The following is a 23,817-nucleotide window of genomic DNA, read 5'->3' as shown; positions in this document are numbered from 1 at the left end:
AAGATTTCCCAAGCTTTAAACATCCCAAGGAGCACTGTGCAAGCGATAATATTGAAATGGAAGGAGTATCAGACCACTGCAAATCTACCAAGACCTGGCCGTCCCTCTAAACTTTCAGCTCATACAAGGAGAAGACTGATCAGAGATGCAGCCAAGAGGCCCATGATCACTCTGGATGAACTGCAGAGATCTACAGCTGAGGTGGGAGACTCTGTCCATAGGACAACAATCAGTCGTATATTGCACAAATCTGGCCTTTATGGAAGAGTGGCTAGAAGAAAGCCATTTCTTGAAGATATCCATAAAAAGTGTTGTTTAAAGTTTGCCACAAGCCACCTGGGAGACACACCAAACATGTGGAAGAAGGTGCTCTGGTCAGATGAAACCAAAATTGAACTTTTTGGCAACAATGCAAAACGTTATGTTTGGCGTAAAAGCAACACAGCTGAACACACCATCCCCACTGTCAAACATGGTGGTGGCAGCATCATGGTTTGGGCCTGCTTTTCTTCAGCAGGGACAGGGAAGATGGTTAAAATTGATGGGAAGATGGATGGAGCCAAATACAGGACCATTCTGGAAGAAAACCTGATGGAGTCTGCAAAAGACCTGAGACTGGGATGGAGATTTGTCTTCCAACAAGACAATGATCCAAAACATAAAGCAAAATCTACAATGGAATGGTTCAAAAATAAACATATCCAGGTGTTAGAATGGCCAAGTCAAAGTCCAGACCTGAATCCAATCGAGAATCTGTGGAAAGAACTGAAAACTGCTGTTCACAAATGCTCTCCATCCAACCTCACTGAGCTCGAGCTGTTTTGCAAGGAGGAATGGGAAAAAATGTCAGTCTCTCGATGTGCAAAACTGATAGAGACATACCCCAAGCGACTTACAGTTGTAATCGCAGCAAAAGGTGGCGCTACAAAGTATTAACTTAAGGGGGCTGAATAATTTTTGATTTGTTAAAAAAGTTTGAAATATCCAATAAATGTCGTTCCACTTCATGATTGTGTCCCACTTGTTGTTGATTCTTCACAAAAAAATACAGTTTTATATCTTTATGTTTGAAGCCTGAAATGTGGCAAAAGGTCGCAAAGTTCAAGGGGGCCAAATACTTTCGCAAGGCACTGTATTTGTCCGTTTTTAACTACCCCAAAGTTACATTAGAGGGAGTGATGTGATGGGTTAGTGTTCTCTTATTGGAGTATTTAGCCCACCTGACTCCCTAGGACTCATTCATTATAAAACAGAGTTAAGGCCTCCCTTACCTGGGTTGCCTTAACTCACACTGAGAAGAAAATACAAGTCAAATCAGGATAAACACGGTTAATGTAGTAGGCAGCACCACAAGACTGTATTCAAGAGAGCAGCCAGGGTCGACTTAATTTGACCTCGTCTCCTGACCAGTGCTTCATACTGTTTAAATGTGGTTTAAACACGGTTCAGTCTAATACAGGAGAAACGGGACAAAACGTCCCATGAGTTTATTCATTTACTGATCTCACGGTGAAAGATGGTATCGGCTGATATGTAGTTGAAGGACACGTTTTAGAATCATGTTAGCATTGAGGCTCATAAGATCTAATTGTCTAAAATATGTTTAAGGGGACAGCAACAAGTTAACTAGCTCTTCCATGCAGTCCAACTCTCGAAAGAGTTCCCGCATAGAAAACACATTCGCACACACAAGGGAAACTCAGGTCCCTCTACCCAAATTCAGGGAAGTCATCATAACCAAATCCTACTGTATTCAGGGGGAACAGACAAGCACACAAAGCAAAGCTCAAATGCCAGGGACGTTAAACCACGTACCTTATTTTCTCAGATAACAGCCACAAACAGTGACAATTTTATTTTCCATTAAAATCTTCTTTAAGGGTAATTGGTGTGTTTTTTCCCCCAACTAAAATAGCTATACATATACAGTACATATATACACAGTACATATATACACAGCTGAAGTCGGAAGTTTACACACACTTAGGTTGGAGTCATTAAAACACATTTTTCAACCACTCAACAAATTTCTTGTTAAAAAACTATAGTTTTGGCAAGTCGGTTAGGACATCTACTTTTGTGCATGACACAAGTAATTGTTCCAACAACTGTTCACAGACAGATTATTTCACTTATAATTCACTGTATCACAATTCCAGTGGGTCAGAAGTTTACATACATGAAGTTGACTGTGCCTTTAAACAGCTTGGAAAATTCCAGAAAATTATGCCATGGCTTCTGAAGCTTCTGATATGCTAATTGACATCATTTAAATAAATTGGAGGTGTACCCGTGGATGTATTTCAAGGCCTATCTTCAAACTCAGGGCCTCTTTGCTTGACATCATGGGAAATCCAAAAATAAATCAGCTAAGATTTATTTATCAGAAAATAAATTGTAGCCCTCTACAAGTCTGGTTCATCCTTGGGAGCAATTTCCAAACGCCTGAAGGTACCACATTCATCTGTACAAACAATAGTACACAAGTATAAACACCATGGGACCATGCAGCCGTCACACCGCTCAGGAAGGAGATGCGTTCTGTCTCCTAGAGATGAATGCACTTTGGTGCGAAAAGTGCAAATCAATCTCAGAACAACATCAAAGGACCTTGTGAAGATGCTTGAGGAAACAGGTACAAAAGTATCTATATCCACAGTAAAACGAGTCCTATATCGGCATAACCTGAAATGCCGCTCAGCAAGGAAGAAGCCACTGCTCCAAAACCGCAATAAAAATGCCAGACTACGGTTTGCAACTGCACATGGGGACAAAGATCATACCTTTTGGAGAAATGTCCTCTGGTCTGATGAAACAAAAATATAACTGTTTAGCCATAATGACCATAGTTATGTTTGGAGGAAAAAGGGGGAGGCTTGCAAGCCGAAGAACACCATCCCAACCGTGAAGCACAGTTGTGGCAGGGTGGCAGCATCATGTTATGGGAGTGCTTTGCTGCATGAGGGACTGGTGCACTTCGCAAAATAGATGGCATCATGAGGAGGAACATTATGTGGATATATTGAAGCAACATCTCAAGACATCAGTCAGGAAGTTAAAGCTTCCAAATGGGTCTACCAAATGGACATGGACCCCAAGCATACTTCCAAAATTGTGGCAAAATGCCTTAAGGACAACAAAGTCACGGTATTGGAGTGGCCATCACAAAGCCCTGACCTCAATCCTATAGAAAATGTACCCAACTTATTGTGGGAGGCTTGTGGAAGGCTACCCGAAACGTTTGACCCAAGTTAAACAATTTAAACGCAATGCAATCAAATACTAATTGAGTGTATGTAAACTTCTGACCCACTGGGAATGTGAAGAAATAAATAAAAGCTGAAATAAATTATTCTCTCTACTATTATTCTGACATTTCAAATTCTTAAAATGAAGTGGTGATCCTAACTGACCTAAGACAGGGAATTTTTACTAAGATTAAATGTCAGGAATTATGAAAAATTGAGTTTAAATGTATTGGCTAAGGTGTATGTAAACTTCTGACTTCAACTATATATATGTATATATATATGTGTGTGTGTGTATTATATATATATATATATATATATATATATACACATACATACATACATACATACATACATACATACATACACACACACTACAAGTCAAAAGTTTGGACACACCTACTCATTCCAGTGTTTTCTTTATTTTTTACTATTTTCTACTTTGTAGAAGACTAGTGCAGTCATGAACACAATGGAATAATGTAGTAACCAAAAAAGTGTTACAGAAATCAAAATAGATTTGAGATTCTTCAAAGTAGCCACCCATTGCCTTGATGACAGCTTTGCACACTCTTGGCATTCTCTCAACCAGCTTCATGAGGTAGTCACCTGGAATACATTTCAATTAACATGTTAAAAGTTAATTTGTGGAATTGATTTCCTTATTAATGCATTTGAGCCAATCGGTTGTGTTGTGACAAGGTAGGGGTAGTATACAGAAGATAGCCCTATTTGGCAAAAGACCAAGTCCATATTATGGCAAGAACAGCTCAAATAAGCAAAGAGAAATGACAGTCCATCATTACTTTAGGACATGAAGGTCAGTCAATCCGGAACATCTGAAGAACTCTGAAGGTTTCTTCAACTGCAGTCGCAAAAGCCTTTACGGACTATGATGTAACTGGCATTTTTTTATTTAATCTTCATTTAACTAGGGAATTCAGTTAAGAAAAAATCTTATTTTACAAAGACGGCCTACCCCGGCCAAACCCTTCCCTAACCCGGGCGATGCTGGGCCAATTGTGCACCGCCCTATGGGACCCATGGGATCGAACCAGGGTCTGTAGTGACGCCTCTAGCACTGAGATGCAGTGCCTTAGACCACTGTGCCACTCGGGAAATTAGACCGGTGAAAATCTGTCATTTGGTCTGATGAGTCCAAATTTGAGATTTTTGGTTCCAACCGCTGTGTCTTTGTGAGATGCAGAGTAGGTGAATGGATGATCTCCACATGTATGGTTCCCACCGTGAAGCATGGAGGAGGAGGTGTGATGGTGCTTCGCTGGAGACAGTCAGTGATTTATTTAGAATTTTAGGCACACTTAACCAGCATGGGTACCACAGCATTCTCCAGCGATACGCCATCCCTTCAGGTTTGCGCTTAGTGGGACTATCATTTGTTTTTCAACAGGACAATAACCCAACACACCTCCAGGCTGTGTAAGGGCTATTTGAGAAAGAAGAGTGATTGAGTGCTGCATCAGATGACCTGGCCTCAATCACCCAACCTCAAACCAATTGAGATGGTTTGGGATGAGTTGGACCGCAGAGTGAAGGAAAAGCAGCCAACAGTGCTCAGCATATGCGGGTACTCCTTCAACACTGTTGGAAAAGCATTGCTCATGAAGGTGGTTGAGAGAATGTGTGTGCACAGCAGTCATCAAGGCCAAATCTAAAATCAAAAATATATTTAGATTTAGATAAAAAAAATATATATATATATTTTTTTACATACAACATGATTCCATTTGTGTGATTTCATAGTTTTGAAAAACCCTTGAATGAGTAGGTGTGTCCAAACTTTTGACTGGTACTGTATAGTTGTGGTCAGTCCCAGCAGTCAGTCTTTAAGTGTTTAGCCAGTCTCTCCCAGTATGGCAGTCCAGTGAGGCGGAGAGACCGCCAGGCTACCCTGTTCCAAAATGGCCGTCTCTAGTACTTGACCTCCAGCATGGAGGGGTTGGACTCCATGATGGCAACAATGATGCGGTCGATGTAGTCCTGTAGTCGGAAGTTGACGTCCTCCTGCTTGCGGATAGCTTCCATCAACTGCAAACAACACAACAGATGAAATGTTTAGAAGGATAGTAACTTATATGAACTTTTCATTTGCATTGAACAATTATTTAAGAAGTTAAAATAGGACACAACAAGATATGCAATACAGATTTCAGCTATCTGCATTTAAGATTCAGAATTTTGATGGGGGATGCATCAAAGTTGCAAGAAATGCATTTTATTTCACCTTTATTCACCCAAATTAGTCTTACTGAGATAAAATGGACATAGAAATACAGTATATTTATGGCCTGCATATCAATGCCTCAGGTAGCCTAGTGGTTAGAACATTGGACTATTAACCAAAAGGTTGCAAGATCAAATCCCCGAGCTGACACGGTAAAAATCTGTCTTTCTGCCCATGAACAAGGCAGTTAACCCACGGCTCCTAGGCTGTCATTGAAAATAAGAAATTGTTCTTAACTGACTTGCCTAGTTAAATAAAGATTAAAAAATTTAAAATAAATACAAAGCCTTCTCTGTATAACTAGTGCCTTCAGAAAGTATTCACACCGCTTGCCTTTTTCCACATTTTGTTTAGTTACAAAGTAGGATTAAAATGGATTTAATTGTCATTTGGTGTCAACGATCTACACAAAATACTCTAATGTCAAAGTGGAAGAAAAATTATAACATTTGTAAAAAATGTAAGAAAAATAAAACACTAATATATCTTGATTAGATAGGTATTCAACTCTGTCAATACAAAACTGTAACTCGGCCACTCAGGAACATTCACAGCTTTATTGGTAAGCAACTCCAGTGTACATTTAGCCCTGTGTTTTAGGTTATTGTCCTGCAGAAAGGTGGATTCATCTCCAGACATCTGGAAAGTGCACAGAAACAGGTTTTCCTCTAGGATTTTGCCTCTGCTTAGCTCCATTAAGTAAATTTTTTTATCCTGAAAAACTCCCCAGTCCTTAACGATTACAAGCAAACCCATAAGATGACGCAGCCACCACTACGCTTGAAAATATGGAGAGTGGTAGTCAGTAATGTCTTGTGAATTGCTTTGCCACATTATTTGCACTATTTGTGCCTCGTTGCAAACAGGATACATGTTTTGGAATATTTGTATTCTGTACAGGCTTCCTTCTTTCCACTCTGTCAATTAGGTTAGTATTGTGGAGTAACTACAATGTTGTTGATCCATCCTCAGTGTTCTCCTATCACAGCCATTGAACTCTGTAACTGTTTTAAAGTCACCATTGGCCTCATGGCGTTTCCTTCCCGTCCAGCAACTGAGTTAGGAAGGATGCCTGTATCTTTGTAGTGACTGGGTGTATTGATACACCATCCAAAGTGTAATTAATAACTTCCCTAAGCTCAAACGGCTATTCAATGTCTGCTTTTTTTCCCCTTTTCCATCTACCAAAAGGTGCTTTTCTTTGTGATTCACGGAAAACCTCTGTGGTCTTTGTGGTTGAATCTGTGTTTAAATTCACTGCTTGATTTAGGGACCTAACAGATAATTGTATGTGTGGGGTACACTACTACAGAGTGAGTCCATGCAACTTATGTGACTTGTTAAGCATTTATTTAGTCCTGAACTAATTTAGGCTTGCCATAACAAAGGAGTTGAATACTTATTGGCTCGAGACATTTCAGCTTGTCATTTTCAATACATTTAGAACATTTTTGAAAAACATATTCCATTTTGACATTATGGGGTATTGTGTGCAAGCCAGTGACCTAAAAAATAGAAATGTTATCAATTTTATATTCAGGCTATAAGACAATAACATTTTGAAAAAGTCAAGGGGTGTGAATAGTTTCTGAAGGCACTGTATATGTGTATCTGCTGTCTACTATCTATATTGTGACTCACCTCTCCCCGGGACACAGAGTTGATCTCAGCCGCCAGTGACTCGGAGAAGGAGGCCGTCACCAGGTTCTTGGCTCCCTGGATGCTCAGGTTGATGATCTGGCCGTTTAGCTCGTCGTTCTGCTCCTTCAGACTGCGGTTGTCTTGCTTGAGGCGTCGGATCTCCTGCTCTAGCTCAGCCTCACGGGTGCGGCTCTGGTACTCTTGCAGCCCGGCACTGGGAGAGAGCCCCCTCCTGGCCTCTGCCTCCAGCTTGTACAGCTGTAGGTGCTCCAGCTGCTTCCGCAGGTCCTCAATCAGCTGGTTGAGGGAGGGGAGAGAGAGAGACTGCAGTTAGAGAGAGATACCGCAATAGTCTATTCTGCAAGAGCAACTAGTCACCAACCGTTGGAGGGGTTGGTTGGAAAAAAACAATAATTGTAGGTATCCTTTTTTACTAGGGCACTCAAACGATTTAAATAAATGTGATTAATCACGTGATTTTCTATAGTTAATCGCGATTAATCAAATGTTTTGAATTTGCTCAAATTTGTCCCTAAAGAAAGATTTTAAAAAGCAGTGCATTGAGTTACAGGCATACTATGCTTTGATTGTAAGGGATGGAAACACAAAATAATCTCTATCAGAAACAAAATGCTCAAGAAGGCCTATTCTCTGTTATCAATGTTCTTGATGTTTAACATTTTGCATGCACAAGCACAAATTCTGTTAAAGCTTCAGGCATTCTAAATGAGTGTTCGCCCAATTGCTGATTGGAGGGTTAACTATAGGAAAAAAATTGAACTGGCTCTCTGGATACAAAGCGAATTTCAACCTGTCCAACAATATTATGAATTCCACAGATGACAATAACAACAGATCAGCCAGAAGCTGAAGCTAGATATACCCAGGGTTTTCTAAAGCTAGCCAGTTTCAGTTAGCTTCACATTCAAGCTCAGGCTTAATCCGTACTACGTCGGTAGATATTGCTTGTCCGCCTGCTGCTAACTCTAGTAGGCTTGTAACTGCGTGCATAGAGACAATGCTGAAACATCAATCAATGGGTGGGTCTATGTCACATTTTAATTTGTTCCGAAATCAAAATGAAAGAAAAGTTATCTCACAAATTCAGCAGGCTATGGTGTGAAATAGGCTTGTTGAAGTGCCGTCTTTATTTTATTACTTATCGTTAATGCCGTCTTTGGTGTGCTTATCAATGCACAAGCACCTTTTTTCACATTCCTATCGATAAAATAATTATATGAAGTCATATACAAGTTTTACTGTGCGTGAAGTTAAAAATGTATTCTTACATTACTAAATGTAAAATGCGATTTTTTAACACACAAAGAAACATTATCAGTCATCTTCCTCAAATGAAGGGGATGATGACGCAATCTTTACAAGAGGGAGGAAATCAGGTTCGCATCTCGCAGTTCAGACACTTCATTCAGAATAAATGGAGTTAGCCTGCCCGGGAGCAGGTTAGTTCTGAAGGATTCGTTGCCATTGAAATGTACCTGTCTAAAAGGTGAGACACTTTCATGGTACCGGTTATCCCAAGTTGAACTGGTTGACCAAAGTTGCCTCGCTAACTCCTCAAACCACATACGTAGTATACGGCTAACATCTGAGTTAATGTAATACAGCTATTAGATCTAGCCTAGGAACAACTTATCCATGTTCTTCAACATGAACTAGCCACAAGTTGCTTCTACTAGAATTGTGATAATTTGCTTAAAGATGCACTATGCAGAAATCGCGCCGCCGTTTTCTTCGTTACAAAAATTTTAATCTTTGACTGGAGAACTACAACAAAACAGTAGCTAAATGGAATGGATGTCCTGTTCTGATTAAAACATCAGAAGCCTCCTCCCTAAGTGTGTCTTACTCACTGCTCTAGCACACTCTGCTAACCCTGATGTCCTTGCCGTGTCTGAATCCTGGCTCAGGAAGGCCACCAAAAATTCTGAGATTTCCATACCCAACTATAACATCTTCCGTCAAGATAGAACTGCCAAAGGGGGAGGAGTTGCAGTCTACTGCAGAGATAGCCTGCAAAGTAATGTCATACTTTCCAGGTCCATACCCAAACAGTTCGAACTACTAATTTTGAAAATTACTCTCTCCAGAAATAAGTCTCTCACTGTTGCCGCCTGCTACCGACCCCCCTCAGCTCCCAGCTGTGCCCTGGACACCATTTGTGAATTGATCGCCCCCCATCTAGCTTCAGAGTTTGTTCTGTTTGGTGACCTAAACTGGGATATGCTTAACACCCCGGCAGTCCTACAATCTAAGCTAGATGCCCTCAATCTCACTCAAATCATCAAGGAACCCACCAGGTACAACCCTAACTCTGTAAACAAGGGCACCCTCATTGACGTCATCCTGACCAACTGGCCCTCCAAATACACTTCCGCTGTCTACAACCAGGATCTCAGCGATCACTGCCTCATTGCCTGTATCCGCTACGGAGCCGCAGTCAAACGACCACCCCTCATCACTGTCAAACGCTCCCTAAAACACTTCTGTGAGCAGGCCTTTCTAATCGACCTGGCCCGGGTATCCTGGAAGGACATTGACCTCATCCCGTCAGTTGAGGATGCCTGGTCTTTCTTTAAAAGTAACTTCCTCACCATTTTAGATAAGCATGCTCCGTTCAAAAAATGCAGAACTAAGAACAGATATAGCCCCTGGTTCACTCCAGACCTGACTGCCCTCGACCAGCACAAAAACATCCTGTGGCGGACTGCACTAACATCGAATAGTCCCCGCGATATGCAACTGTTCAGGGAAGTCAGGAACCAATACACACAGTCAGTCAGGAAAGCTAAAGCCAACTTCTTCAGGCAGAAGTTTGCATCCTGTAGCTCCAACTCCAAAAAGTTCTGGGACACTGTGAAGTCCATGGAGAACAAGAGCACCTCCTCCCAGCTGCCCACTGCACTGAGGCTAGGTAACACGGTCACCACCGATAAATCCATGATTATCGAAAACTTCAACAAGCATTTCTCAACGGCTGGCCATGCCTTCCGCCTGGCTACTCCAACCTCGGCCAACAGCCCCCCCCCCCCGCAGCTACTCGCCCAAGCCTCTCCAGGTTCTCCTTTACCCAAATCCAGATAGCAGATGTTCTGAAAGAGCTGCAAAACCTGGACCCGTACAAATCAGCTGGGCTTGACAATCTGGACCCTCTATTCCTGAAACTATCCGCCGCCATTGTCGCAACCCCTATTACCAGCCTGTTCAACCTCTCTTTCATATCGTCTGAGATCCCCAAGGATTGGAAAGCTGCCGCAGTCATCCCCCTCTTCAAAGGGGGCGACACCCTGGACCCAAACTGTTACAGACCTATATCCATCCTGCCCTGCCTATCTAAGGTCTTCGAAAGCCAAGTCAACAAACAGGTCACTGACCATCTTGAATCCCACCGTACCTTCTCCGCTGTGCAATCTGGTTTCCGAGCCGGTCACGGGTGTACCTCAGCCACGCTCAAGGTACTAAACGATATCATAACCGCCATCGATAAAAGACAGTACTGTGCAGCCATCTTCATAGACCTTGCCAAGGCTTTCGACTCTGTCAATCACCGTATTCTTATCGGCAGACTCAGTAGCCTCGGTTTTTCGGATGACTGCCTTGCCTGGTTCACCAATTACTTTGCAGACAGAGTTCAGTGTGTCAAATCGGAGGGCATGCTGTCCGGTCCTCTGGCAGTCTCTATGGGGGTGCCACAGGGTTCAATTCTCGGGCCGACTCTTTTCTCTGTATATATCAATGATGTTTCTCATGCTGCGGGCGATTCCCTGATCCACCTCTACGCAGACGACACCATTCTATATACTTCCGGCCCGTCCTTGGACACTGTGCTATCTAACCTCCAAACGAGCTTCAATGCCATACAGCACTCCTTCCGTGGCCTCCAACTGCTCTTAAACGCTAGTAAAACCAAATGCATGCTTTTCAACCGTTCGCTGCCTGCACCCGCACGCCTGACCAGCATCACCACCCTGGATGGTTCCGACCTTGAATATGTGGACATCTATAAGTACCTAGGTGTCTGGCTAGACTCTAAACTCTCCTTCCAGACCCATATCAAACATCTCCAATCGAAAATCAAATCAAGAGTCGGCTTTCTATTCCGCAACAAAGCCTCCTTCACTCACGCCGCCAAACTTACCCTAGTAAAACTGACTATCCTACCGATCCTCGACTTCGGCGATGTCATCTACAAAATTGCTTCCAACACTCTACTCAGCAAACTGGATGCAGTTTATCACAGTGCCATCCGTTTTGTCACTAAAGCACCTTATACCACCCACCACTGCGACTTGTATGCTCTAGTCGGCTGGCCCTCGCTACATATTCGTCGCCAGACCCACTGGCTCCAGGTTATCTACAAGTCCATGCTAGGTAAAGCTCCGCCTTATCTCAGTTCACTGGTTACGATGGCAACACCCATCCGTAGCACGCGCTCCAGCAGGTGTATCTCACTGATCATCCCTAAAGCCAACACCTCATTTGGCCGCCTTTCGTTCCAGTTCTCTGCTGCCTGTGACTGGAACGAATTGCAAAAATCGCTGAAGTTGGAGACTTTTATCTCCCTCACCAACTTCAAACATCTGCTATCTGAGCAGCTAACCGATCGCTGCAGCTGTACATAGTCTATTGGTAAATAGCCCACCCATTTTCACCTACCTCATCCCCATACTGTTTTTATTTATTTATTTTTCTGCTCTTTTGCACACCAATATCTCTACCTGTACATAACCATCTGATCATTTATCACTCCAGTGTTAATCTGCATAATTGTAATTATTTGCCTACCTTCTCATGCCTTTTGCACACAATGTATATATAGACTCCCCTTTTTTCTACTGTGTTTTTGACTTGTTAATTGTTTACTCCATGTGTAACTCTGTGTTGTCTGTTCACACTGCTATGCCTTATCTTGGCCAGGTCGCAGTTGCAAATGAGAACTTGTTCTCAACTAGCCTACCTGGTTAAATAAAGGTGAAATAAAAAAAATAAATAAAAAAAAATCATTGTTGGAAGTTCGAGTTATATAAAGAGGCATTCAGCGATGGCTACAATGCTACAACTCCCGTACGGGCTCGGGAGAGACGAAGGTTGAAAGTCATGCGTCCTCCGATACACAACCCAACCAAGCCGCACTGCTTGTTAACACAGCGCGCATCCAACCCGGAAGCCAGCCGCACCAATGTGTCTGAGGAAACACCGTGCACCTGGCAACCTTGGTTAGCACGCACTGCGCCCGGCCCGCCACAGGAGTCGCTGGTGCGCGATGAGACAAGGATACCCCTACCGGCCATCCCCTCCCTAACCCGGGACGACTGAGAGATGAGAGGAGTGAAAAGCAAACTGCTCCTGATGGCAATGCCTTAGCTAGCAGCGCTGCTTATCCTGCCAGTTCAGCATCACCACTGGCACCTCCACTAGCTAGTAGGTCTACTAATGAGTCAGTGCATCCAAGAACGTAGTGCCCGGAACAGGTGCAATTTGGACCGAGGCTCAGTTCAAGACCAAGCAAACTTGTAAGCCCTGGCTTGTCAAGCAAAATTCAAAGCTGGGCTGTCCAACATGCAAAAAGGTATGGAGTTTGGGCCCGGAATAGACTGGAGGGATGAAACTAGCAAAAGAGTGAGTGAAATGTAAAGTAACATCCTCTGCCTCCAAAGTAAAAAAGCAACAAAGAGCCCCCAGAAAATAGGTTTTTGAACATGCCCAAACCAAGGCCTATTTAGCTGCAACACACATTGCAGACAAGTCTAAAGAGGACACCTTAACACAGGTTGTAGTTAAAGCTCAAAATAAAAACATAGACACTACTGCTAGTCTTTTGAACAGCTTATAAGGAGGCTAAACATCACAGACCCGCTCACGGTTTTGAGCAAGAAATTGACTGTCAGGAGTTAAATGAACTTGAGATGGAGAGAATTCTCCATTCCAATGTTGCTTGCTCCAACATACAGCAACATATTTCATCCGAAATAAAGCAAAAACGATTTGAAAGAATAGTACAGCGCTCTCCCAAAATCAGCTCGATGAGGCTACTAGTTTGAATAAAAGAGTGCCTTCATTGTTCCAAACGTTGGGGATTTTTATTGATGTTGTGTGACGCAAGCTTATTTTGTTATTCAAGTTGTGAAGTATTGTTCATTTTTAATCGTGTGTCCCAAAGAGTAAATACTCTTCATTGTATACATCAGACTTCAGCTGGCAGATATGGACATACCGGCAAACATTTTTGTTGATCTTGTGGAACTGGAGGATTTATCTGCTGAGGGAATTGTCTGTAATCTGTTATCTGCATTAGAGGGTATAAAGTTTACTGAGGACTTTCTCTCCAAAACCCTCATTAGAATTACGTGTGATGGTGCGTCTGTCATGCTGGTATACAAGAGTGGAGTAGCAACAAGGCTCCAGGCCCTCTTCTCTAATTTAACTGTTTGGCACTGCTCGGCACACAGGCTTGAGCTTGCAGTAGGCGATGTGGTAAAATTGATGGGATCTATCAATCATTTAAAAATACTAAAGGACAAGCTACATGTGCTTTACAGCATATCCAACAAAAAATTAATGGAGCTGAGGGAGTGCACAGAGAGTTTAGACATTCAGCTGTGCAAAATCGGCAGGATCTTGGACACTAGATGGGTTGCCACCCAGTTTTAGAACTGGAGAGTCTGTGTGGAACAATTACCCGGCTCTTCACAAGCATTTCACCACAGCAGCTAAGGATGCTTCCCACGACGGCGTGACCCGTCAGAGCTGTAGTGGCCTGGCCATGGGCATATCCTTGCATGCATTTGTTAACAATCTAGGCCTTATATGTGATGCACTTCCAGAACTATCGGAATTGTCACTCAAGCTCCAAAAGAGAGACTGCACAATTATTACTGCACACAGGGCAGTCACCAGGGAAGTGAGGGTGTTCAGGGCAATGGCAGAGCAGCCAGGCCGACACGACACTCACAACTCAGCCAGAGAGGGATTCAGGAGAACTCTTTCCAATGCGTCAAACTGAATGGTGGAAGACCCAGCGCCTTTCTGCATACCTCCACCATATCAGGGCTACTCTTTCTGAACCTTGTTGGCCCACCCTTAACCAAATTGTACCCAGTCCCCTATATGAGGTCATGGATTGCTGAAGGACACAAATGTGTCACAGACACCAGGAGCAAAACAAGAAATAGGGAGGAGAATACGCACAAGGAAATGGTTGTTGTGGGAGGTTTTGGAAAACTAAGGTAGGAACATCTTTTTCCTTTACAAACTTGTTCTGTACTGTGAAGTTAATCTGAATATGCGCTTCATATTATCACATAGGCAGGAGGCCTATTTATTATAATAATATGTGTTCTGCTGTAGCTTACATTTATTTATTTTATTTGAAGTATATTCTGATATCAAATTGATTGTGATATGTTTGTTCTACTGCTACATTGATGTCTTGAAAAGTACATGAAATTCGAGTCTTGCAAGCCCCACAGCTGGGTATGTGTGCATATGAATATGACGGGTGCTCTGCAGTGACGCCTAAATATCATGCTGTACATTCTGCCCTACCAAGCAAAAGAGTGTGCATTTGTTCAAAGAAACTGTGCAAACAAACTGTGCATTTGTTCCAAAAAATGTGTTGACATTTTTTATACATTAAATACATGCTTTATCATGTGGACAAATATCCTGCCTCCAATGTGTTGTGTTATGGAGAAAATGGGGGGGTCATGTCTGCAGTAACTGCAAAACGTTACAGTGTAACCAAGGAAAAAGGCAGTAACTAACATCACACACATGTTAGTTACTGGTTTCACTGAGCTTTGGGCTGCAGTGTCTCTGGTTGACCATGGTATCATTTATTATTCTTTGCGGATACAAGTATCAAACTATATGACACTGACAGCTACATACAAACAAATATATTAACACAAGTTGGTGTTAAAAACAATCGTAATGGAAATTTATTCCAGTGGATGTACCAAGCAAGAAGGTAACTGCCGCATAGGGTCAAAGGTCATATTAGAGATCAGGGTAAATATGAATAAAAAATAACCTCACAGTAAGACAACATCTCCAATGATCTGTTACAATTGTGACCCGTTTCAGGAAACTATGCGTATGTCGCGGGTCACTACTTCACAGGAGAGCTGTTTGAACAACTTTAAAAAAATATCAAAATGCATTTTTTTGGCAGAAATGCCTTCTCGAAAATGTGAACTTTCATGTGCCTTAATAACAAACGTGTATGCTATCTGTAAATACAAATAAAATGGTTAAATTACAAGCCTAGTTGGTTTAGCCACAGAAAAAGTCAGAAACCTTCCCACTAGCCATGATTGGCTGAGATAATGAGTGGGCTGGATATGCCGAGAGATGAGTTTGGATTGGTTTGCCAAATAGCACGCTTCTGTCTATTTATGCTGGTCAGTGTGTGTAGGTAATCCTGTTTAACGCAGCTTTAAAAATGTTTTTTTATCGCGTAGTAAACTGCATATATGTTGCTCTACATTTTCTGGAGGACCGAGTTTTGAAATCTGTGTAATTGAGTATGATAGCTAAGGTAAGATTCATGCAGGCTAGTAACGTCATGAGGTGGGATTACGGTTAATTGTTTATTTAGCTAGCTACATGTCTTAACAAAAGATTCCACTATGCAAGTAACCATTTCGGGTCCGTTCGTAAATTCAGTCTGGCCATTTACTCCGATTTCAGAGCACTCTCGTCTGAGTATGCTAGTATGCAAATAATTGATGAATTTACGAACGCTCAACACCCGTTGAAAATGATGATTTCAGTAAACCTCTGCAAAAAAAGTAAATTCAATTATTGCCAGCACCAGTTACAGTCACCAACGCTCTGGATAACATGAAAACAGCCTAACCAGCTCTGCTAGGGTGAGTAAAATGGTCAGCGTTTGGGTGGCGGCTAAAGCTTAAGAGGGTGTGAATGATGTTTGAATGGGTGTAGACAAAGAAGAGCTCTCCAGTAAGAACCAAAACAAAGGCCATTTTCTCAAAAGTGAAGTTATCGAATTTCAAAGCAGAATTACTTACCCATTGTTCCTCAAATGCAGTGTATGATATACCATGTTGTAGCTCTGTGTCTATGCTTTTATCCATTGTAAAAAAACACAATTTCAATTTTTGCTACATAAGACCGAATCAAGGCGGTCGGTCACAATTGATTGGCTGGACAATGAAAAAACTTAAGTAATTTTTCTCAGTTTCACTTTATGAGCAGTTATTGCTCTTTTGCTTGGTAGGGTAGCATTGAAAATTAGGCTATAAGAAATTCAGACCTGTAAGCCCCACAGCTATACTAGAGCATGTGGGCATAGTATATGTTTGAGACCAACGTGACCGTGGCTGTGTGAGAAGTGTGCCAGTATCTCACATAACTAGAATGAGATTCGCTTTCTATGATCTCTCTCCCTCTCTGCTCCGATAGACATGAGCCTGAACCCTCATCTCTCAAGTGTTGCACTTAATCATTTATTTAGACTATGCTGTAGGCCACCAAAATATTTAATCAACTTCCAAATACGGAGAGATAGTCTTTTGGCACGAGTGCATCGGCCATCACCAGTGAGTGAGCTGCCCATCATTGGGTGAGTCAGTGAAATTGGAAAGCATTTTTAGGACTATAATTCCTCCTCATATTGTAGCCTATAATATGTGTCTCCACACACCTAGGCCAAGGCTATTGATGGATTCAAGACAAGGTCATTTTTATTGATCTCTGATTCTCAGTTTGTCAGTTTCAAAGTAGGCTGCTATTTCGATCATTTGTGTGGTATTAACAAAGATTCTTCCAAAGTCTCCAGTCATGAAACATTACGTAGAATTGCATGAAATGCGTTTATTAAAAGGCCAACATTTTATGCAAATGAAAATGTACCCCCATGTGTGCAACTTCTGTAAGTGCCTCTACTCTACTGCTCTTTGCCACTAGTCAAATGATATGAATGCAATGCTTTAAAATAAATAACTCAGAACTCCCCAGGTCACCCCCCTCTCATGCTCACTGTTTGTTCCAGCACCTCCCGGTTTACAAATTAAGCACTGAGCATGACTAGCTAGCTACTTGATGCTTTTGCGGTTATCTAAAGAAACACCTGGGAATGTGTTTATCATTAAACTTTCAGTAAATTTTTCTTGTTGCTCAAAGATGTGCATATAGTGGATGTTTAATTAAGGACCACATTCAGACAGATATCACTACATAACAGAAGCTGCTGCCACTGAGTGAACGCTGTGTTGTGTGTTGCACTTCATAGAGTCCGTGCAGAAACTTTGACAGCCATATTTATTTCTTCATTATTATATTTTCTACCCAGGAGATGAAAAATAACGAAAGCCAAAAGGAATCCTAATCCCACTCATTGACGGAGCTAAACTAAATGACAGACAGGACAACATTTGACGTGTAGTCAGAGTCAGATGGACGTACAGTGGGTTGCTATGTACAGGTGTGACCTCATGACCTCTCACCTCCTGCGTGTGCTCCTTCTCCTTCTGGTTTTGGTGGCGTTCGTGGGTCAGCTTGTCGGACGTCTTCCTGCGGGTTTCCAGCTCCTCGTTCAGCCTCTCAGTCACATCCTCCAACTCATCCTCTAGCTTCCTCTTCTCCTAATGGGCAAACAAGAGGAAGGAGGGATGAGAGGAGAGATACAGTGAGTTCCAAAAGTATTGGGACAGTGACAATTTGTTGGTTGTTCTGGCTCTGTACTCCAGCACTTTTGGATTTGAAATTCATACTTTTGGTCCCCTAAAATGGGGGAACTATGTACAAAAAGTGCTGTAATTTCTAAACGGTTCACCTGATATGGATGAAAACACCCTCAAAGGAAAGCTGACTGTTTGCACTTTAACCTCAGTCATTGTATAATTAAAAATCCAAGGTGCTGAAGTACAGAGCCCCCCCCCCCCCCCTAAATAAGTGTGTCACAATACTTTTGGAGCTTGCTGTAAATACACAAGGTATAGGAGGGAAGAGAAAGAGATGAGGGGAAGAGATAGAAACTGGAGAAATGGGGGTCATAAAGGAGAGAAGAGGTAAATAGACAAGCGATTGGAGCGAAGAGCTAAATAGACAAAGGATTGGCGGGAAAAGAGATGGGGGAAGATAAGAAAACTGCAGATTTGGCTTGATATGGAGGTGAAAGGAGAGGAAAGGGAGGGACGGGAGAAAAGACCTCCTCTTACCTCCTCTAGTCTCTCAATGTTGGCACGGTAACAGGGTACACAGGACCTCAGCTCACTGTTCTCCTCATCCAGCTGCTGCAGCCTACGATAGAAAACAGCACAGTTTGAAAACATACACCAATGATATAGCCACAGTGCAGTACACATTGACAACCCCTATTCGAAATCAAATCATATTGTATTCGTCACATGCTTTCCCTGTCAACAGGTGTGGACTAACAGGGAAATGCTTACTTATGGGTACTTCCCAACAATGCAGAGAAAGAAAATAGTGAAATAATAGAAAAGTAAAACATAAATAAAAGTAATAACAGATACACAATGAGTAACAATAACATGGCTATGTACAAGGGGTACGACTACCGAGTTTATGTGCAGGGGTACAGGGTAATTGAGGTAGATATGTACACATTAGGGATGCATGATATATCGGTAAGAATATCGGAATCGGACGATAATAGCTAAAAATGGCTACATCGGCATCCGATGTGCAAAACCAATGTCAAAGCTGACGTGCATACAGTTGAAGTCGGAAGTTTACATACACTCAAGACATAGCAAAGCAGTTCGACACATACAATAACACACATGGAGTAAAACAAACATACAGTCAATAAATAATACAGTAGAAAAATAAGTCTATATACAACATGCGCAAATGAGTTGAGATAAGGGAGGTAAAGGCAAAAGAAAAGGCCATGGTGGCAAAGTAAATACAATATAGCAAGTAAAACACTGGAATGGTAGATTTGCAGTGGAAGAATGTGCAAAGAGAAATAGAAATAATGGGGTGCAAAGGACCAAATTAAATAAATACAGTAGGGGAAGAGGTAGTTGTTTGGGCTAAATTATAGATGGTCTATGTACAGGTGCAGTCATCTGTGAGCTGCTCTGACAGCTGGTGCTTAAAGCTAGTGAGGGAGATACGTGTTTCCAGTTTCAGAGGCCACGGAAGGAGAGTTGTATGGCATTGAAGCTCCTCTGGAGGGTTGTTAACACAGTGTCCAAAGAAGGGCCAGAAGTATACAGAATGGTGTCGTCTGCGTAGAGGTGGATCAGAGACTCATCAGCAGCAAGAGCAACATCATTGATGTATACAGAGAAGAGAGTCGGCCCAATAATTAAACCCTGTGGCACCACCATAGAGACTGCCAGAGGCCCGGACAACAGGCCCTCCGATTTGACATACTGAACTCTATCAGAGAAGTAGTTGGTGAACCAGGCGAGGCAATCATTTGAGAAACCAAGGCTATCGAGTCTGCCGATGAGGATGTGGTGATTGACAGAGTCAAAAGCCTTGGCCGGGTCAATGAATTTGGCTACACAGTATTGTTTCTTATCGATGGTGGTTAAGATATCGTTTAGGACCATGTCTAATGTGTATTTGGGGGGGGGGGGGGGGGATTTCTATTTTTAGTGATTATTTTCTGTCTGTTTATAGTTGCTTCAGGGTTGTTAAGTCTAAGAAGGCTGTAGGGTAAGTCCAACTGTTGCTAATTGAGAGCATCTTGACTGGCTGCATCACCGCTTGGTATGGCAACTGCTTTGCATCTGACCGCAAGGTGCTACAGAGGGTAGTGTTTACGGCCCAGTACATCACTGGGGCCGACCTACCTGCCATCCAGGACCTCTATACCAGGCTGTGTCAGAGGAAGACCCTACAAATTTTCAGTCTCCCAAGTCACTGTTCTCTCTGCTACCACATGGCAAGTCTGATGCACCAAATCTGGAACCAACAGGACCCTGAACAGCTTCTACCCCCAAGCCAAAGTTAGTCCGGGTAGCTATTTGGTTAATTATTATTATTTTTTATTTTTTTAACCTTTATTTAACTAGGCAAGTCAGTTAAGAACAAATTCTTATTTTCAATGACGGCCTAGGAACAGTGGGTTAACTGCCTGTTCAGGGGCAGAACGACAGATTTGTACCTTGTCAGCACGGGGGCTTGAACTTGCAACCTTCCGGTTACTAGTCCAACACACTAGGCTACCCTGCTGCCCCATTTAACTATCTGCATTGACCCTTTTTGCTCTAACTTTAACTCATCACATTGTTAACTAAATGTTGCTTTATTCCGAGCTATATGTACTAGGGATGCACCGATATGACATTTTTGGCCGCTACCGATATCTGATATTTTCCTTGCCAAAAACCCCGATACTGATAACCGATATTTACATTTTTTGCGACCTTTTAAGCTTTCTAGTACAGTTAAATAGTTGAAACACACACACACACTGACCAAAAAGTTATTTTGTTGGCATTTACATGTTTCCATTACCAGTAAAGCATAATCCATATATATTTCTTTCAGTTCCTTGCTGTGCTGTTTTGTTGTTAATTTATTCAGTTGTTTCATTCTCGAACAGGATTTTGTTATACATGTCAAGCAGTGAAGTTTCAGCTCTGTCTGTCCGTGGCCTCTTCTGTCGTGGGTCCTCTTCGTTGGTACGCACTGTGTCCGTTTCCATCTTGTCCAGCTGTGTCTGTAACATTTCACGTAAACCCTGTTTTTTGTCTGCATCGAAGTAGCGGTCCTTGTACCTAACATCAAGCATGGTCGCGACACAGTAAAGAGGCTCAGAAAGAATGCCACCGAATCGCTTGTTCACAGCCTCTAGTAGAGTACTTTTGCAAGTTTTAACCCCACGGTCTGTCGGCAGTTTTGTTGAGCAGGCGTTTCAATGCCATGACAGAGGGTGTCACATCTGCTGCAGACGCAGTTGATGAGCTTATTTCTGGAGTCAGTTGATCGAATGGAGCTAGGAGTGTGTTCATGTTTCCAAGTTTTAAACATGTTCTCAAATGCCATTGAAATGGCAGCGGAATGAGAACCAGCACATTATTGAGCATGCAATACGGCTTTCTTCAGTACAAAATCCTTGTCGACCCACTGTGCTGTCAGACTCTGCATGCTACATCGCTGGTCCAAATGTCAGTCGTGAAGCTAATAGCAGTGACGCCCATAGCAAGAAGCTCATGGATGTGCATTTCAACAATACTGTGTAACTCTGGTAGTGCAACATCTGAAAAATAGCACCTACTTGGTAGTGTGTACCGGGGCTTGAGGTGCTCGACCAGTAGGCGAAAGTCAACATCATCCACGACAGAGAACGGTTGATTGTCAAGGGCAATGAATTCCCTTATCTTGGTGTTAATGGATTTCGCTTTGAGTTGTCTCGCTGAAATGTTCTTACTCTTTCAAATGACTACTCGCCTTGAACTTGTTTGGTTGTTGGAAGTGTGAGCTTACTTTTTTCCCCTTTTGTTCTAAGTAGTCGTTGTGTCACGCGGGACTAGGTGTGTGTGCAGGAATCAGACGCAGAGAGAGAGAGTAACGGAGTAAAGTGCTTTGCTATTGCACACCAAACTGATAAGCCCAATGCAGGACACTATACCGGACAACCCAAAACCACAGGGTGTCCAGGGTGTGACAGTACCCCCCCGACGCGCAGCTCCCGCAGTGCGGGAGGACGACCCGGTGGAGGACGACCCGGAGGACGAGGCGCCGGGCGATCCGGGTGGAGGCGGTGGAAATCTCTCAGGAGAGAAGGGTCCAAAATGTCCCCCACCGGAACCCAGCATCTCTCCTCCGGACCGTACCCCTCCCAGTCAACAAGGTACTGTAGGCCCCTCACCCGGCGTCTCGAGTCCAAAATGCCACGGACTGTGTACGCCGGGGACCCCTCGATGTCCAGAGGGGGCGGAGGGACCTCAGGCACCTCACCTTCTTGCAGGGGACCAGCCACCACCGGCCTGAGGAGAGACACATGAAACGAGGGTTTAATACGGTAATACCTAGGAAGTTGTAACCTGTAACACACCTCGTTTATTCTCCTCAGGACTTTGAATGGCTCCACACACTGCGGCCCCAGCTTCCGACAGGGCAGGCGGAGGGGCAGGTTTCGGGTCGAGAGCCAGACCCTGTCCCCCGGTGCAAACACGGGGGCTTCACTGCGGTGCTAGTTAGCGCTCCTCTTCTGCCGTTCTCCCGCTAACCTTAGCGATTCCTGGACGGCTTTCCAGGTGTCCTTGGAGCACTGTACCCATTCCTCAACCACAGGAGCCTCGGTCTGGCTCTGATGCCATGGGGCCAGGACTGTCTGGTAACCTAACACACACTCAAAAGGGGACAAGTTAGTTGAGGAGTGGTGTAGGGAGTTCTGAGCTCGCCCAAGGAACATACCTTGTCCACTCACCAGGCCGGTCCCGGCAATATGACCGCAGAAACCTGCCCACATCCTAGTTTACGTGCTCCACCTGCCCATTACTCTCGGGGTGAAAACCTGAGGTTAAGCTGACCGAGACCCCCAGTCTCTCCATAAACGCCCTCCATACTCTGGACGTGAATTGGGGACCCCGATTCAGAAACGATGTCCTCAGGCACCCCATAGTGCCGGAAGACACGGGTAAACAAGGCCTCCGCAGTCTGCAGGGCCGTAGGGAGACCGGGCAACGGGATGAGACGACAGGACTTAGAAAACCGATCCACAACGACCAGGATTGTAGTACTTCCCTGGGACGGGGGAAGGTCGGTAAGAAAGTCCACCGATAAGTGTGTCCACGGCCGTTGTGGAACGGGGAGGGGTTGTAAACTTCCCTCTAGGCAAGTGCCGAGGAGCCTTGCTCTGAGCGCATACTGAGCAGGAGGAGACATACAATCTCACGTCCTTAGCCAGCGTGGGCCACCAGTATCTCCCTCTAAGACTCCGCACTGTCCTCTCGATGCCAGGATGACCCGAGGAGGGGAGAGTATGAGCCCAACGGAACAGCTTATCCCGGACCCCCCTCGGCATGTACTGAGCCCCCGCTGGACAGTTAGGGGGGGCCGGCTCCTACCGTGAGGCCCTCTCTATCTCCACCGTCCACCTCCCATACTACCGGTGCCACGAGACATGAAGGTGGAATGTTGGGAGTTGGCTCAACGGACCGCTCCTCGGTATCATAGAGGCGGGACAGCGCGTCGGCTTTGGTGTTTTGGGAGCCTGGCCGGTATGAGATGGTAAACCGAAACCTGGTGAAAAACATGGCCCATCTAGCTTGACGTGGATTTAGTCTCCTCGCTGCCCGGATATACTCGAGATTACGATGGTCAGTCCAGATGAGAAAAGGGTGTTTCGCCCCCTCAACCCAATGTCTCCACACCTTCAGAGCCTTGACTACAGCTAACAACTCCCGGTCCCCCACGTCATAGTTTCGTTCCGCCGGACCGAGCTTCCTCGTCTGGGAGTCGGCCCTCCCGACTCCCAGACGAGTTCCTCCAGCACCGGTTGGCCGTGTGCCCTCGCCGACCACAACTGGTGCAGGAGGACACTCCTCCGGTCCCCCTCGAAGCCGCCCCTCCTAACTCCATAGGGATAGGGGCAGGAGGGCTGGGAAGTGGAAACGACAGGACCTGATCCGAACGCTTGCGGGCAGCCAGCAGGTTGTCGAGACGGATAGCCATGTCAATGAGTTCATCCAGTGTGAGGGTGGTGTCCCG

The 23,817-nt window shown here is 43.9% G+C and overlaps 1 protein-coding gene across 3 annotated transcripts in view; it reads right to left on the bottom strand.

Annotated features, from left to right (window-relative positions):
- Positions 1 to 4,780: 4,780 nt before the first annotated feature.
- Positions 4,781 to 23,817, bottom strand: part of LOC110499073 (rab11 family-interacting protein 3) — a 124,781-nt gene continuing 105,744 nt past the window's right edge. For all 3 annotated transcript variants that reach the window (XM_021575951.2, XM_021575952.2, XM_036955907.1), the window contains 4 exons: positions 18,336 to 18,417; positions 17,622 to 17,759; positions 7,135 to 7,431; positions 4,781 to 5,297 (listed from right to left, as the gene is read on the bottom strand). In XM_021575951.2, the coding sequence (XP_021431626.2) occupies positions 5,181 to 5,297; positions 7,135 to 7,431; positions 17,622 to 17,759; positions 18,336 to 18,417 (634 nt within the window). In that variant the 3' untranslated portion in view covers positions 4,781 to 5,180. The remainder of the gene's footprint in view (positions 5,298 to 7,134; positions 7,432 to 17,621; positions 17,760 to 18,335; positions 18,418 to 23,817) is intronic.

This window comes from Oncorhynchus mykiss, chromosome 20 (genome assembly GCF_013265735.2).
Source record: "Oncorhynchus mykiss isolate Arlee chromosome 20, USDA_OmykA_1.1, whole genome shotgun sequence".
NCBI lineage: Eukaryota > Metazoa > Chordata > Actinopteri > Salmoniformes > Salmonidae > Oncorhynchus > Oncorhynchus mykiss.
This window is presented reverse-complemented; position numbering and strand designations above follow the sequence as displayed.